Genomic DNA, 17,643 nt, shown 5'->3' with positions numbered 1-17,643 from the left:
TATATTGACTATCTATTTACTTCCCAGTATTCAGTGCAATTGGAAAGCGCGATCGTTCAATTGATTGAATCGATTGACATGTTTGATATTGAATGTACCAAATCACAATCTGGGATAAGTTTTGAGTCGATTTAGTTCAATCAGAGGGTACCATTGATATGAAGGCAAAACCCAATGCATATTCGCGTATAGATGAGTGCGGTTCCTTTAGGGCAGGTATCAAAATTGTGGCCTGAGGCATGAATCTGACCATGGATATTACATAATCTCACGTCACTCCCGAACTTTCAGATTCAATGCGGTGATAACTGTTCAATGTAAATCGATTCGAGATCTCCTGCATCTCATCTTAATTAAATAGAATTGTTTTTGTGCTTGTGCTTATCTCTGTGTTGAGGTCAAATCCACTATGGCTGTTCGTTTGTGCTAGACACTCGAAAGTGGAAGTCTCATGACCGTTTCGATAACTTGAACATAGCTGGATTCTTCTCTCTCTTTGTGCATTCTCCCTGATCCTTACCTTTTCAACATCGCGTGTCATCTACAACTATGGCTCGTGAAATCCCAGGGTTCTATTATGGTAAGTCTTGTTGTGATGCATTTCTTCCCCTCTGCCGAGGTACACGAGAGCAGTACGTAAAGGCGCGTTCTGCTATGTGCCAGTCACACGCACAGGCTGTATCATACTGTCTAGCCCATGGGCTGCTATTGTATCTTTGCAGTGCTCAAATACCTTGCTAGAACACATGGACTTTTGGATCAACTCATATTGACCAAATATCACAGATGAGGAGAAGAAGAAGTACTTCAAGATTCAAGCCAATCATGTCGCATCTCCAAATGCACAATATACACAGCAATCCGTGAAACGAAAGCGGTCTGAGCTGAAAGTCAGTAAAGGGACCTATGTATATCATTACATTGGCTAATCAATCACAGACACGTGAAAACAAGACACGATTCAGACAACGTGAGAATAAAGAGACAATCAGAAAGGCCGCATCGTTGAGGCACCCTTTGGTTAATGTCCAAAGAGAGATTGGAGCCTGTTTATTCTCCTCCAATGCCAGGCAAGAGCAGCAGGCTCGCATTCAAGCCAGCCAACTGCACCGTGGAGAACTCCATCGTTTTGAGCCATGGCCTAACTCGTACAGTATCCGCCATGTCTTGCGCAACCCACGTTCAGGGACATTGATTGCCGGTGAGTTTCATTGGCTTTTATTATCCCAATACGTGTCTAACATGCATGACAAGGCTCGGCTCGCGGATATGAATCGTCTGTTTCGTAAGTTGATGAGCTTGCCGCTGTCAATGGTCGAATTATTACATACTAACCAGAGGATAGGGTCTGCTTTCCTGACATTGACGAGTCACAGTGGAGCTATGACCATACCATGGAACGGGTTCTATTCAGAGAGCCGTACTGGGTGAGCACATTCGTCCCGGTACTTCCTTCCGCTGAAGGCATGTTTAACACACCTTCTAGTTAGGATCGATGTCTTTGAGCTCGTCAGGATACCTACTGTAAGTCTCCATACAAAGCTATTTGATAGACTCACAGCTAACAGCTCCAGTGCAACAATGAACGAAGGGCCGCAAGGTGACTGCTTCCTTTCGGCGCATCTCCTCCCAGAGCCCGACGAGGGCGGCAACTATGTCTGGCCAACCTGTATGATTCCATATTCATCACTATCCCCGGATCGCGCTTACCCAAGACTGTCTAGTCTCTCATCCGATTCGGATCAGACCCCACTACCCGATGTCATTCTGGTGCTCCGCAGCCCAGCCCACATCATCAAGCGCCCACTTCGCCATAGGAACCTCAGAAGGGCTCCATACCCTGGAGGGTTCCAACAGCCATTGGAGCCTATCGAAGAAGCCATTCAAGGGAAATGCGGTTTCCACGAGCAACAGAAGACGCTCGGAGAACAACCAGAGCAAAACTAGCGTGCATGCCGTGGAATGGATGTCACCCGACCTGATTGCAGCAGGACAGAAAAACTCCAAAATATTCCTCCACGACCTACGCAGTGGTGGCAGTGCCACACGCCTCCAACACAACGATGCCGTGATGGACATGAAGAGGATGGATGAACACCGGCTCGTGGCGGCGGGACCTAGCTCGGTATGTAGCGTTGTCTACTCTTCCCTCTTGTCTCCCCTACGTGATATGGCGTTCGGTGTTGGCTAACATTCATCTCAGCTACGAATGTACGACCTCCGCTTCGCGCCAGAGGGGCTTAAACGCCATCAATCCTCGAAGCCATATCTCAGTTTTCACGAATTCTCCTCACTTCCGTTCCCAACCTTCGACCTAAGTACCGAGCTGGGTCTCCTGGCTAGTCGTATGTTTCCCTTAAACATCAAAATAACCAGATTTTCATCTTATCTGGTGCTAACATACACCTCGCTTTAGCCTCCCAGGACTGCAAAATCCAGCTCTACTCTCTTCAGACCGGACTGCAGGTTTCCTCGCCTCTCACGGGGCACCAATATTCCTCGCCACCTAGCTGTGTGCGATTCGAGTATGGGAATGATACCTCGGAGTGGCGGGGGCCGCATGGACCGAGTTTGTTGGTCGGCACGGATGAAGTAGTTGAACAATGGACCTGGTAGGAGTGGGAGGAATTTTAGTGCTGGTGGTTTTTTTTTCATCATTCCATCTTCTCTGGTATGGGGATTCTGCGCATGGTCAAAGGTGTTGGTGATTTTATTTTGACTAGTCTTTATTCTGCGTTGGCGTTCGAACGCAGCGTGCAGATTTATGCTGTATGGTGATTATTTTCTGCATGCAAGCATGCACTATGGTAGGTACACGGGATGGTTAGCGACGTGGAATCTCCAGGATAACTTGCACCTCTACTCCCCTACATACATAGTAGGAATTAGCTATCCTAGGGCTAGCATGATCCTAATAGGCCTTGTATCAACACGCAAGACCACAATCTACGAGATATTCAAGCATTTTACTGCCATACGGATGTAGACAAGCATCAGGTAAAATGACAACATGGGTATAATTGACCTAACACAAGTAAAACCAGTATGCAATGCAGGGCCAACAAGCCAGGAACTCCCGTCGATAAACGCAAAAACAATTTGCCAGTACAAGGACCAAGAAAAATCGAATCAGTCCAGACCACCAGCCAACCACTCACCAACCTCGACACCAATACCCTTGGCCAACTCACCGATCCAGTCACCAGAGACATTGACACACCACTTATCTCCCGCATCAGCAGTGGTATTCCCACTGCTAGTCGCCATAGCGTTGTGGCTAGCAGCGGGGACGACGAGCCGCAGGCGTCGCAGCGTTGCCAGTTCAGCGTAGATACGGTCTGCGACGGCGGCAACTCGAAGTGGAGTTTCTGGGGGGTTCGGGTCAATCGCGTGGTAGATAGCCAGGAGACGTTCTAGGGGGAAGGAACGAGCGGTGAGAATGGTAGATGGGCCGGCGATGCCTGCGCCACCTCCGACGGCTGAAGTGGTGGCCGAGGAGGTCGCGAAGGCGGACGAGAGAGTTGATTTGGTGATACGGGTTTTGGTTCGCTTTCCTTTCTTGTTGGGGGTTGAAGGGTCGTTTGCGGCTTGTCTCTCTTCTGCCTGGGCTTGGGAGAGAACTTTCAAACGCCGGCGGTGGTGAGCACGCTTGTTCCGGGCTGAAAGGGATGATGAGGAGAATTTGGAGAAGAAGATTGTGTCCAGTCGTTGAGGCGTGTGCGAGGCGAGATATGCAGACGTGAGAATCAGAGTCGAGAAGTATGGCAGTGAAGGGAGCGCCGAAGGCATAGCGGTTTTTGCCAGTGGGACCCGCTTCACGCTGGCAGGAGTCTCGTCGGGGACAATGCGGTGCACCAGCGCAGACTCGCCCTGGTGTCGGAAGATCGCTCGGTTTTTGACAAGCAGCCGTGAGAAATCCCACTCGTCGTTTCCGCCTGGGGGCGTCTCGCCATTCACTACAGGCGCAACAAACCGAGGCCACAACCTCTCACATATGGACCTGAAGTCCGGTATGGAACCTGCTGTCGGTCCCACCAATGAGTCGTAGACTGTAGATACAAAGTACGGGTATACCCGCGAGGAGGTTTCATCGGGCAACCCATCAACGAGCGGCGCATTCGAACTGAGAACAATGTGGATGGCCTCCTTGCGGGTATAAGGAGGGAAACTGACGTGCGGGACCGCTGCGCTTTGGAGGAACAATGGCCGTGGAGTCGAGCTGAGGACCAGAACCACACACAGAGACGGAATCTATAAATTATAGGGTTAGCCGCCACATTCTACACGCAGCAAAGGTCATCCAAAGCCAGAACTCACGATCTCGCCTAGCCGTGCCAGCGCTGACAGCAGAGTATGTGGCGCCTCTCTTTGCCTGTCAATCTCATCCAGGACCAGCACGAATTTGCCTTGGTTCTCAACGGGCCTCGCTGCCAGGCACTCCTCGAGCAAGACTGCAAGGCCACTGACGTGCTCGCATCTTCCCTTGCCGGCTTTCTCCCATTCTTCCTTCTGGCCCAGTGCCTCCAGTGTATTCCATAGGATTTTCGTCAGGAGATGCCGTCCCGTAATGCATTCCGAGCTCCTGACAATGGCATGCGGCACTTCAAGTGTAGCGAGGACGGCCCGAAGGATAGTCGATTTGCAGGTCGCAGAGATACCATGGACAACCAATGTTGGAGGGCTAGGAACGTGAGGCTATTAAACAGCGTTAGAGGTCAGCCACTTTCTCCGGGGATGACTGATGAATGCCAGGAATTATTGTTAGCATAATAAACTCACACTTAAAAGACTGGCTAACTGCCGAATCTGAACATCACGACAAGGCCATTGTGTGCTCAATGAGCTGGCAACCTCTTTTGGTAGCATGAGAGGCCCAATCAGTTCGTTTCGGACCTCGTAGACTGAATTGTCAAAAGCAAGTTGCGGCATCTTGCTGAGTCTCCGAAGGGCGGCTTCCTTGGGATGCACGTGATCACGCGTCGCGCTACAAATTTGGCGCCAAAACTAAAGAAATTACGAAAACAAAGATATGGAAATCTACGAAGGATAGAAAATAGAGAAAAATTGTATGAAAACTTAATTCAGCTTTCCATTGCTAAAATACATGCAAAAAGTGTGTGCAGGATCATGCATGACGACGAAGAGCTGGCCCAAAGACCAAATGGCACCCATCATCAATCTTGAGCAGCAAGCTGACCGGAAAGTAACCAAGGTCATCAGTGGATAAGGCTCCAGAGCCATTGTATCCACGCCCAGCTTGCGTGCAATGAACCAATGTAAAATAACGGGCACAGCACAAAACGCAGTTCGAAAAGAGCAAGGCGCAAAAGTACAACGATGAATGGGTAAAAATAAGAGTTGAAAATCACAATGTGGAAGGGAAAAAGAAAAAAAAAAGGCGAAAACAAGCAATAAAAAAAAGTCCTCAAATCACAGCGATAGACCAGATAGTTCCAAGGAACAATCCAAACCTGTCGCCAGATAGCCCAAAGACCTAGGCATGCAAGGCACTTGGGGGGGGAAACCAGAGGGCAAAGGGGAAAACAAGAAATACATGTTGGGGAACAAAGGGAGCAGAGGAACATAGTTCCAACGAAGTCTGCATCATGCATGGGTCGCTTCATGAAAGGTATGCAGTATGCAACATGGGCCAAATGCAATGATCATGGTACATTGCTTCAAAGGTGTATGCAGTAAAACGCAATGGTAAATCATGGGATAAATGATCATGGCATGTGCAATTGATGTAGGCCCAGTTCGATGACAGTGTAAAAGGCAACCGTAAAATCGTGAAAAAAAAAATTGAAAAAGTTTCGTCGCATCGTCTCACTATGAGTACACTGGGGTTGTGAAAGACAAGCACTGATGTGGGTGTCCCAAACCCAATCAGAAGTAATTCTGGATTTGCTGAGGTCCAAGCTTCACGGACAGCTGAGAGGTGGGAGCAGTGTAAACGGACGAGGTGTCACTTTGACCCGAAGGGGTGTTGGAGACAGAGCTCTGGGAGGATTGAGGTACATAAGTCTGGGTGCTGTATCCGCTGGATGAGCTTGAAGACTGAGTACCAGGTTGGTGGTATGTAAATGGCTTCTGCAGCAAGGTCTTGGGGATCTGTGCACTGCTGGTTATCTCATTGGGGGTGACTTGGCCACTCGTAGTAGCGCTGCTACCGTTGCTGCGGCTGTTGGTGTCCGCAGCCATGATCTTGCCGGCAATACGACGACCATGAGGAGTCTGGCGGATAGACGGAAGAATAGGACGAACAGCCTCGACAATGCGGTTGCGAGTGTCGAGATCACAGAAGTCCATGGCGGTCTGAACAACATAGTTCGCAAATGAATCACGCAGCATCTTTTCAAGCTCATTGCCCCTGAGGAATTCATCAATCATCTCACGCTTCATGTAGTTATCAGCAGTGCGGAGGCACTTCTCGATCACGTTGGAACTGAACTTTTGCTTGGACAGCTGAGGGATATTGCCTCCAAAGGTAGCACACAGCGGGTTGGTGAAGCTAGGCTCTGCAAGGTCCAGAATGTATTGCACAACATAATTTCCGAATGGATCCTGGACCAAAGCGAACGAGTGCGAGGTAATCTGCGAGATCAGACGAGCCTTCTGATGACCCGAAGCATGATCAATGCAACGTTGGAGGACACAACATCCATGGCGGTGAGTACCAACAACTACACAATTGCCTCCGACAGCCTCATAAATGAACTCGGCATCCTCGGGAGTGAGGCGGTTGAGGCATTTCTGAATAACATGATTGCCGTTCAAATCCTGCACCAGGTCAACAACATGATATTGCAACGCATTGATGACTGTTTGAGTCTGCTGAGGAGTCGAGATGAATTCAATCATCTTCTGCAGTGCACGTGTTCCATGCTGATTCAGGGCAATCTTGACCAACTCAGGGGCAGCATTGTCAATCAAAGCAGTCCGTTGTTCGTCATTGGAGTATTCTAGCAACTTCTGGCAAAGATAATTTCCGAATGGATCTATTGAAGGAGAAAGGTTAGTAATGACAATAGGGTTAACGGGCAGGTGTTATATGTTCCATACCGGTCATGAGCTCAATAACATGCATGTAAGTCTCACTGAAAATCAGCTGCACATGCTCCGGGTTACGCTCCTCCAACTTGCGCTGCAGGTATCGGCAACCATGCTGGTCCTTGCACAGACTGTACAACTCACCCTTGTAATGCTCCAAGGGGTAGTTGCCGAAACGAGTGAGCTGCGTAGCATCAGTCTCCTGGCGACGTTGGGCCATGCTGCCTCGGGCTGCAGGTTCATTAAAGCGGAACCCAGGACCATAGCTGGGATAGGCATTGTTGTAGGCGGAAGCTCCTCCGAAGTTTTGCATGTGACCGTTGATAGGGGTTGCTTGGCCGACATAGGGCTGGAGTCCATAATTGAAGGCAGGAACTGCGGGGACTTGGAATGGCAACCCCATTTGAACAGCCGAACTAGGAACGTGGTTGGTAGGTGCAGCCGAACTGAGCTGAGGCCCAAAGGGTGGAGCGCTCGCATGCAGAGTCGATTGATTGCCATAGAACTCGGTCTCATCAAACTCGGTCTTAGCCTGGTTATTCACACCATTCTGAGGAATGCGCCCCATGCTTGTATTATGATGGTGCATGTGTTCATTGTAAGTCTTGGGTGGAGTAATAGCATTGCCAACTCCATTTCCCTTGATGGTAGGCAGATCATTAGTTGAGTATGATGACTGCAAAGCAGTGGGCCGGCTCGAGGGAACAGGGGTTGCTGTCTCATCATGGCGGTCATCATGGAAGGAGATCTGGCTTCCCATAGAACGACGAGCACCGTGACGTGAGGTGTGCACAGAGTTGCTGTGATCCTCATTCTGGCTTGCCACCTGGTCCAAGCGCCCAAAGTTGTGGATATTCTGGGGCATGCTTTGGTGAGAAGAACGATGGCGACTGTGATTGGTGTAATTATCGGTGCCCGGTGCACGAGGGTTGGCAAGATCATGGGCATCAGGGTTTGCTGACAACATGTTCGAGTCGCCACGACGGGACAGGGTTGGAAATTTGTCATCAGGCTCGGTCAACTTAATGTAACTCTTGATGTCGGGAGTCGAAAGCCGTTCCAGCTCCCTCAGGTGGCTATGAGGCTTGTCTTCGTCACTGGGGAAAAGATACTTGGGGACGTTGAAGCTGTCAAGGCGTGATCCATTCAAGCCGGAGATACTAGACCGATGAGACTGGCCATTCGGATTGCCGGAGGGCAGCGAGTATCGATGAGCAGCACTAGAAAAAATATTAGCTAGGCCTCAATACAACGTAAAAAAAAGGATTTCAACTCACGATGGTCCCGATCGGAAGGGAGAAGTAGGATCAGCAAGGAAGTCGTCCTTCTCGGAGTTCCGGCGCGAACCAGGGACAGAGTGTCCGGCAAATCGATCAATCGAGGGCTGAGCGGACTGGGAAGCAGCCTGGGGCGAAGTCAAGTTTGAAGGGGCAAATGCGTTGAAGAAGCCGGGCGAAGAGGTCACACTCGAGGTGGAGAAACGAGCAGGGCGGCTAAATGCACTCGACACAGTAGTATCACGGTACTCGGGTGGGGTGGTTGGCTCACTGACTGGGCCAGAGATGCCAGCCTGAGCCAGGTCCCGAGCGAGCTGGTCCATTTCCAGTTTCTCGCGAGCGTGCTGAAGATCAAGCATTTTCATGTCTTCTTCGAACCGGCGTTTCTGCTCACGCATGTACTCGATGTGTTGTCTCTTTTTCTCAAACTGCTGAAAAGGTCAGATATGATTCCCGGAATGAATGGTTGAGGCAAAAGGTTCGGGGAGGTTTGGGAAAGATATCAGTTTGAACGAAGTAAGAGCAGGTGTAAGTCTCAACGACTCAATCAAAAAAGTCATCAAAATTGCACAAGAAACGCCCGAGAAGACACCTCAAAAGACACTTAAACAGATATCTTCATAGACTCCTGGGAACAATCGCTTGCATGAGGAAACACGAACCGAACACAGGATGTGAAGTCAAAAAAGGCAACGGAAAAGTGACGCGAAATCAACGGCAAATGAAGCACAGGCAGCGAACTTGTTCGGACCTGAAGAGATGAAACAAACGTAGATATTGTGAAGCAGAAAAGTAGAGAAAGGGGGAAGCGCCAGTCTGCAGTTTTTATACCAACCCGGACCGGATTGCAGCCTAGCCGGCAAGAACCGATTTCAAGTCTGAATAGGCTCAGAATGGATGGAGTTGAAGCACGAATAGTGTCAATCACGCCAATGATTTGGGCAAGTAGCCTAAATAGCGAAATGGAAAAGGGAACTGATAAATAGAAAACAATGGGACAATTGGATGAAGGAGATAAGAATGATGAATGGTGATGGATGAATAGTGATGGACGAATGGTGACAGTCTCATCAACTTGGAAGGTGCACACAGGTGGAGTGATATGCCAGAAACTGACGGAACTTCCAGACACCTTCAAAGAAGCTTACAGAGGCTGGTTTTCAGGACACCAATTCATACATGTCCATTCATTCATCACCAACCAAAATTCAATGGGAACAAGACAGGTACGTGGGTTCAATGCATAGGGATAATGGCTAACTCAAAAAAAGAGATTCCAATCTTACCGAAGACAACAGATCCAATGGATCTTGCATCTGGCCCGAACCAGAGCTAGGGCTCGAGCCAGATCCCGAGCTTGGATTCAGATAATTCCATGACGAGAACTTGCTCGAATCAGTGGTAAATCGACGTTGCAGGTTTGCTCGAACATCACCAGCCGGGCGAGACGAGAATCCCGATCCAAAGTTCGAATGACCCGGGGACAGAGAAGTGTACCCAGGGAACGCAGACTCCGAGGGCGGGGATCGTGGGGATGGGAAGCGCAGCTCGTCGAGGCGTTCACTCAGCCCATGCTTGAAGGCCATTGTGGGCAGTGCAGCCGAATTGTTCAACTATATGCCAAAAACGACGTCCGGTCAGCAAATATAGGGATTTGTTGACGCCAAAAATGGAATTTTAGAGGAGCATCTCCGAAGGAAGCAATTACGACCAGCCCCAGATATTGTGATACCACGTCCGGTGGCCGGGAAATATCCGAATGGGAGGAAAGGGTTGGCGGTGTGTTGTCGGCGTCTCAAGCAAGGGGAGAGGAGAGGGGCTGAGGGGTTGGCGGAGACGATCTGCGCTCGCAAAAAGGACTCAACTCACACAATGAACGCCTCGAGAGGAGTGAAATCTGGTTGACGAGTGAAGTGCTATACGATTTCAAGTTGCGCAAGTCATCTATGAGCAATTTTGACAGGAAATATCGTGTGTACCTGACGGTGCGGAGATCAGCAGGGAGTTGCAGAGTGGGATAAAGCTCCTCTTACCGCTCCGACTTAGCGAAACACCGAGGGATCGCGCTGAAATGAGCGTGTCGCGTGGGAAAATACACCCTAACAATGACCCCAAACGAACGATACAAGACTGTTGTACAAAAAAGGGAGTTGCAAAGGGAGAAAAAAGAGAAGAGGAAGAGGGGGAGAGAAAATGGCTGGGAGTCCAGATCGGAGCGGGGAGATCCTTTTTTAGGAGATGACTGTGCTCTTCTTTTTTTTTCTTTTTTTGAACTATTTTGTCTCTGGTTTTTTTTTTTCCTTTTTGATTTGATCTAGTTAAACGGTAATGATCTTTTGATCAGTTGTATTATTTTATGTAGGTGTATTATCAAGATATATAATATTGCTTCCACACTCCGGGTGAGGCGCCAAAACAGTACACGTTCCATATACTCTCTCTCTCTCTCTCTCTCCGCTTCTGTACTCTATATATCGCCAACACAACTTGAATGGCCACAGCAGATGATCGGCCAGCAGTAACTCGGAAATTGATCGGGTTCTATTGATTAGAGAGCCTCCGTTGTTTGTACCACTTAGGCGCTTTTGTCCCGGGAAGAGCCCGGGGTAATCAATGGGCTTTAGCTCCTGCAAGACCTTATAGACACTACGAATGGTCAATTATATGGTGGACCGGGGACAACCTGGGCTATACACGAGAGAAACCATTGTGCTAGGACTTCGGTAAGGGGGGGTTCAATGCGCTGGTCGACAGAGCGTGGCATCTGCAGGTGCATTTGGCCCCTCTTAAACCACTTGTGGAGACCGAAATGACCCAAGTGCCCGAAGATGTGACAGCGGATCACCCTCTAGGGTGGTTAGGCGCCTGTACCTGAATCCTAGGCATGAAACTGAAAGAGATAGGGGATTATTCTCTCCAATTTCAGATATATCAGACCAGTAAAATAGGGGTTGAATGAAAAAATGGTTCGCATCAACTCCACCATGGGTTTATTTTCTTTTCTTTGTCTTGTTCCATGGATCCAATAGTTCTTTTTTTCCGCCTCATGGACTCTAATTTCCTATACTTCTGGAATTTATCTTTTCCACATTCCCCATATCACATTCTGCACGATAAGGGCTTCCAACGTCAGGACAAGCGGTGTAAGTGCCACCAGCGATCCGCGTCGCTTGGAGCCCCTGATCCACCGAATGACAAGCATACCAGACGGGGCTCCTTTGAACCCCAGTCCTTATTATTTTATTCACATCGCGGGATCGCCATGGGCCACTTTTTCCCCTCCATACATGTACTATATTCTATTTACAATTCCAATCTATTATGGTTTTCGATCTAAGCTGAGTACTCGCTACGGTCTGTGCTGATCTTTGAAGGAAATCTCCAAGTACTCCGTACATCGAACCCCAACTTTGTACGAACTAGTGTGCTAAGTTGGTCGTGGGATCCAATAGTCACTATGATCACACTCGTAATACCAATAATTCTAAACATAATGGGACTCAAAACCCACTTATTGACGCCCAAATTGAACCAAGTTTAATTACTTTCTTTCATGCCCAACGCCTGACTTGCGCCTCGGAAATTGACTGGCTGTCGTAGTTTGAAATCGCGAATCACAGTCCGAGGTCATTCGTAAAATAGACTTACTAAAAGGCACTATGATTCTGCTTAGAAAAGTACGGCGCAGTAGGTTGGCAAATAATATCTGAAACTCCCTAGGTAGGGTAGTCTCCGCCCCCTCCGTCCAACCAACCCCTGCTGCAAAAAAGCCCTAGAAATGGGTAGACGAGGATAACGAATACACCCTGGTCAATAGCATTGCTAATGCTTTCCTTCAAATTTTCGCCTCGGAGGATGCTGTACGAAGTACAAATCGGATGGCAAAGATGATCCCTGTCTTACCAACCACGTGTGGGTGGCATTGCATACTTTCTAAATTTCTTTTGCGCCAGCGATCAATCCTATCTTTAAGTACTATGACTGATACATTGGGACCACTCATTGCGCAAATAGATCTATGCATTCGATCAGAAATGTGGTATTTCTTCCGTAAAAGGCGATCTTGCGAGTTCATTTTGTGTCCACAAAGGGTGGCAATTTCAAAGTTGCGGTCAAAGCTATTTCGCCACAGGCATCAAATAATACATCGTACACGAAGGACCGAGTGTTCCAATACTCGATAAATCATATGCCACACAAGCAGTGCAACTATGGTTACTAATAATAACCCTAGTTTTCTGTGAACGGAATGCCTTGCGCTTGGTATATGCGGAAACCCTCTTTTCCACATCTTATACGTGACCGCTTCTTTACTACCTGATGCTGTTCTCTATACTCCGTACGGAGTACAAAGTACTGTTGTAGATCGTCTCCCCCCAGTAGAAGTCGATTCTGATCAATAATCCGTCCGTGCAGGCATAAAGGTCCGGGGCTAGCCTGCATGCGCAAAGACCCACTAAATGTACTACCATGTCAATGGACAAATCCTTGACAACCTGGCAAGGTCTCGTAAATCCAGCCCTGCACGGAGTGCTCCATGCGTTCTGGGAAGTTGATATCATTATAAATCATTCTTCGAATGAGTTTACATCTAATGTTAAGCCCGATATCTGCTTCTTCATCTATTTTTTCGAGACTCCTAATGCCTCGGAGTTAAGGCCAGTATGCTCCGATCATTCGATTATGTACTGTTACTTGACAACGCTATATATTTAACTATAAATGCGGACAATTTAAGCATTCGATAACTGAGAAAGCACTTAGGGATATCTATATGTTTTGGCTTGTGTTCGTTTCCGATTCTTATTCTGGAATGATCTACTGGGACTGGCTCCAAATATATATCACAGACGGTCAATTCTCATATCGAGTTACCACACAAAAAGCTTCCAGAATTGCTATAATATCCCCCCCAAAAGAAACAGGTGAGCTCTAAATCTTCAGCCAAACTAACAGATATGTCATGAATTGCAATGACTCTAGTTATACATAGAAAAGACGTCTGTACGTCTGAAGTATATTGTACGCTGTACGCTGTACAGTGATAAGCCCGGCATGTCTATTCCGTTCTGTTATTCCCATTACTGGTGGTACGTCTATAGCTAATGATCAATTATTTTTCTAGTTATCACACCGAGAGGAAAAAATGTCTAAAAAGCAGATATCGAAAAAGAACACCCAAAAGACATCGGAGTGCTATCTGGCATCTAACGTCCCTAACATCATATTGTGCCAGATAAATCAGAATATCAAAGTCTTTTATCGTCAAGGACAGACGTCGCATACGCGCCCAACTACTCTTGTTCTTACAATATCAAGTATGAGGCTCGATTGATGCCTCAGGCAACTATCAACTCCAGCCCGCGGCTTATTAAGCTATCTCCAAATTCCTCAAATCTTCCCCCTCCATGAGAATCCATCTTGCGAGCTTCTCTTTGGACAACTGAGTAGTTTGATTGGGATATTTTTCTAGATCGATATCTCTGCACCTCAGCTGTCTAACCAAAATGCCTCCGCGCAAGAGGCCACAGCCCTCTGCGGCCAGTCGACCGCGACGTCCTTCAGAGGTAACAAAACTTTTTTTGCTGTCGCAAACCCCATACTTCCGATAATCATACTGACTGCTCTGCTTCTTGACTAGGCTGGAAATCAATCGGCGACTGATCCCACAAAAAGCAAGCGCTCGTCGCAGTCCAACCCTGTTCCTGAGCCTCACCAGCATTCCGAGCCCAGAAAAGTTGAACCGGCTTCGAACTTCAAGGCTAGAGATCCATTCGATGCGCTTTTGGAACCATTTTACTACAACAAGGGACTTACGGACCCAATCGACACGGCCAGGGACAAATGGAACCTGCTGCCAGCATTCCTCAAGGTCAAAGGACTAGTGAAGCAACACATTGACTCATATAACTACTTCGTGGAGGTGCAAATGAAGAAGATTGTAGAGTCAAGCTCCACAATTCGAAGTGATGTGGACCACAATTTCTACATCAAGTTTACCGATATCTACGTTGCCTCGCCTCGACGAGCCGACGAACAAGGCGATGGCGGAATCGATTTCGAATCCACGATCACGCCGCAAGAGTGCAGACTACGAGACACTACATACGCCGCACCCATTCTCGTTGACTTCGAGTATGTCCGTGGCCGGCAAAGGGTTATCCGACGAGCAGTCCCCATCGGAAGAATTCCGATCATGCTCCGCAGTTCTAAGTGTGTGCTGTCGAATAAAACGCCTGCTCAGATGAGCGTCCTCAATGAATGTCCCCTTGACCCCGGTGGTTACTTCGTCGTCAACGGAACTGAAAAGGTCATCCTTGTTCAAGAACAATTGAGCAAGAACAGAATTATTGTTGAAACCGACCCAAAGAAAGATATCGTCCAGGCCTCGGTTACCAGGTATGCCCACGTCCAAATTCTTCTCATTCTTCCATCACTAACACCCACAGTTCCTCCAACGAGCGTAAATCCAAGAGTTACATTGTCTCTAAAAAAGGCAGACTCTACGTCAAACACAACGTGCTCAATGAAGACATCCCGATTGTCATTTTGCTCAAGGCCATGGGAATCCACACTGACAAGGAAATGATGCAAATGGTTACTGGTGACGACAGTCTGTATCAAGATGATTTTGCCATCAATTTCGAAGAGGCCATCAATGTCGATGTTTACACTCAGCAACAAGCCCTTGAGTGGATCGGTTGTCGCATCAAGATCAACCGCAAACAAGCCGCTTATCGTAAGACTCACGTGCAAGAGGCAGTTGAGGCCATTGCATCTGTCATTATTTCTCATATCGAGGTCAAAGATATGAACTTCCGACCGAAGGCTATCTACGTTGCTCACATGGCTCGTCGCGTTCTGATGGCAAAGAGTGACCCGGCCCTGGTGGATGACCGTGATTATCTTGGAAATAAGCGGCTGGAACTGGCGGGTCAGATGTTGGCCCTTCTTTTTGAAGATCTGTTCAAGAAATTCTGTTTCGATATTAAGATGAACATTGACAAAGTCCTGAACAAACGCAATCGGGCCGAGCAGTTCGATGCTTGGACTATCGTGACTATGCATGGAAATCATATCACTCAGGGTATGAACCGAGCCATCTCCACAGGAAACTGGAGCTTGAAGCGTTTCCGCATGGAGCGTGCGGGTGTCACTCACGTTCTCAGTCGATTGAGTTACATTGCAGCTCTCGGTATGATGACCCGTATTAGCAGTCAGTTCGAAAAGACCCGGAAGGTCAGTGGTCCTCGTGCCTTGCAACCGTCCCAGTTTGGAATGTTGTGCCCTGCAGATACTCCCGAAGGTGAGGCATGTGGTTTGGTCAAGAACTTGGCCCTCATGACACATATCACGACCAATGATGAAGAAGGACCGGTGCGCAACTTGATCTTCATGCTCGGCGTCGAAGACATATCGAGTGTTGGTGGACAGCAGCTCTATGCTCGGGGTGCTTACACAATTTCTATCAACGGTACACCGACTGGTTTGACCAGACGTCCCAAGTCCTTCCTCAATGCTTTCCGAAGACTGCGCCGCATGGGCCGAGTTTCGGAATTTGTCAGCATTTACATCAATCACCACCAGCGAGCTGTTCATGTTGCGACCGATGATGGACGAATTTGCAGACCGCTTATCGTCGTGGAGAATGGCAAATCTCTTGTCGGCGTTAAGCATCTTGAGAAGCTGCGCGATGGAAAAATGGAGTTCGACGACTTCCTTGCGCAAGGGCTCGTTGAATACCTCGACGTGAACGAAGAGAACGACTCCTACATCGCTATCTACGAAAAGGACATCTCAAATACCCACACGCATCTTGAGATTGAACCCTTCACAGTCCTTGGAGCTGTTGCTGGCTTGATTCCATACCCTCACCACAACCAGTCCCCCCGTAACACCTACCAATGTGCCATGGGTAAGCAAGCTATTGGCGCCATTGCTTCCAATCAGTTCCAGCGAATTGATTCCGTTCTTTACCTTATGGTCTACCCACAAAAGCCAATGGTCAAATCACGAACCATTGAGTTGACAAAGTACGACCAACTGCCTGCGGGTCAGAACGCGACTGTTGCTGTGATGAGTTATTCGGGCTACGATATTGAGGATGCTCTGGTCCTGAACAAGGGATCCGTGGACCGTGGCTTTGGACGTTGCCAGGTCTTCCGCAAGTACGTCACGACGCTGAAGAGTTACCCCAACGGAGCCAAGGATTCCCTCAAAGGACCGACATACGAGAATGGCGTTCCAATCCGGAAGCACGCGCTTCTCGAGTCTGATGGCTTGGCTGCGGTCGGCGAAATGGTCAATTCCGGGGAAAGCTACATCAACAAGGTCACACCCCGAGTACAAAATTCTTTGGGAATCACCGGCTCCGATATTGGCGGTGGAGATGTTATCGAGGCATCCATGACCTACAAGCTGCCGGATCCTTCCTACATTGACAAGGTCCTGGTATCTGCCACTGAAGGCGAGACACAACTCATCAAGGTCCTGACTCGGCAAACTCGTCGCCCCGAGGTTGGCGACAAGTTCTCTTCCCGTCACGGACAGAAGGGTGTTGTTGGAATTATTGCAGACCAGGCGGACATGCCCTTCTCGGACCAAGGCATCAACCCTGACATTATCATGAACCCCCACGGTTTCCCCTCTCGAATGACAGTCGGAAAGATGCTGGAGCTGGTCGCTGGTAAAGCAGGTGTTCTGTCCGGCCAACACGGCTACGGTACTTGTTTCGGCGGCAGTCCCGTCGAAGAAATGTCCCAGATCCTGATTGAAAAAGGTTTCAGTTATGGTGGCAAGGACTATCTCACTTCCGGTATCACCGGTGAGGCTCTGCCTTTCTACGTCTTCACTGGTCCCATTTACTACCAGAAACTGAAGCACATGGTTCAAGATAAGATGCACTCACGTGCCAAGGGTCCCACTGCTACTCTTACTCGCCAGCCTACCGAGGGTCGTTCACGTAACGGAGGTCTGCGTCTCGGTGAGATGGAACGTGATTGTTTGATTGCGTACGGTACTAGTCAACTGCTGTTGGAGCGTCTGATGATTTCGTCTGATCGCCACGAGGTGGATGTGTGCGAACAGTGTGGTTTCATGGGCTATTTGAACTGGTGTCCTGGCTGCAAGTCGTCTCGTTCCGTTGTGAAGATGGTTATTCCCTATGCTGCCAAACTTCTCATTCAGGAATTGATGAGTATGAACGTTACGGCTCGTCTGAAGCTTGATGATGAGTTCCCTGAGATGAAGGGACGTTAAGCTCTGGACTTGGCTTTGGGTCGATTGGAGTTTGGGATAATCAAAATGGGACATGTGC

At 48.5% G+C, this 17,643-nt stretch overlaps 4 protein-coding genes across 4 annotated transcripts; 2 read left to right on the top strand and 2 right to left on the bottom strand.

Annotated features, from left to right (window-relative positions):
* Positions 1-549: 549 nt before the first annotated feature.
* N7517_005058 (uncharacterized protein) lies at positions 550-2,616 on the top strand (the record flags this gene model as incomplete). Its single annotated transcript, XM_056722788.1, has 10 exons — positions 550-580; positions 787-890; positions 940-1,201; positions 1,255-1,285; positions 1,346-1,427; positions 1,487-1,524; positions 1,575-1,669; positions 1,725-2,125; positions 2,204-2,345; positions 2,417-2,616. 10 exons carry the CDS (start codon positions 550-552, stop codon positions 2,614-2,616), a joined length of 1,386 nt encoding a protein of 461 aa, XP_056579038.1.
* A 513-nt stretch (positions 2,617-3,129) lies between these two features.
* On the bottom strand, positions 3,130-4,929 carry N7517_005057 (origin of replication complex subunit 5 family protein; the record flags this gene model as incomplete). The annotated part of the gene is made up of 3 exons (XM_056722787.1): positions 3,130-4,251; positions 4,318-4,695; positions 4,780-4,929. The coding sequence occupies 3 exons, from the start codon at positions 4,927-4,929 to the stop codon at positions 3,130-3,132; spliced, it is 1,650 nt and encodes a 549-aa protein (XP_056579037.1).
* A 957-nt stretch (positions 4,930-5,886) lies between these two features.
* Positions 5,887-9,913, bottom strand: N7517_005056 (uncharacterized protein; the record flags this gene model as incomplete). The annotated part of the gene is made up of 4 exons (XM_056722786.1): positions 5,887-6,998; positions 7,063-8,270; positions 8,328-8,755; positions 9,614-9,913. The coding sequence occupies 4 exons, from the start codon at positions 9,911-9,913 to the stop codon at positions 5,887-5,889; spliced, it is 3,048 nt and encodes a 1,015-aa protein (XP_056579036.1).
* Positions 9,914-13,834: 3,921 nt separating this feature from the next.
* Positions 13,835-17,585, top strand: N7517_005055 (DNA-directed RNA polymerase III core subunit RET1; the record flags this gene model as incomplete). The annotated part of the gene is made up of 3 exons (XM_056722785.1): positions 13,835-13,894; positions 13,969-14,726; positions 14,777-17,585. The coding sequence occupies 3 exons, from the start codon at positions 13,835-13,837 to the stop codon at positions 17,583-17,585; spliced, it is 3,627 nt and encodes a 1,208-aa protein (XP_056579035.1).
* Between the last annotated feature and the right edge of the window lie 58 nt (positions 17,586-17,643).

Source organism: Penicillium concentricum, assembly GCF_028827145.1.
Source record: "Penicillium concentricum strain IBT 3081 chromosome Unknown utg000002l_segment0_segment0, whole genome shotgun sequence".
In the NCBI taxonomy this organism is placed as follows: Eukaryota; Fungi; Ascomycota; class Eurotiomycetes; order Eurotiales; family Aspergillaceae; genus Penicillium; species Penicillium concentricum.
Note: the sequence above shows the minus strand (reverse complement) of the source record. Positions and strands in the feature narration are given on the sequence as shown.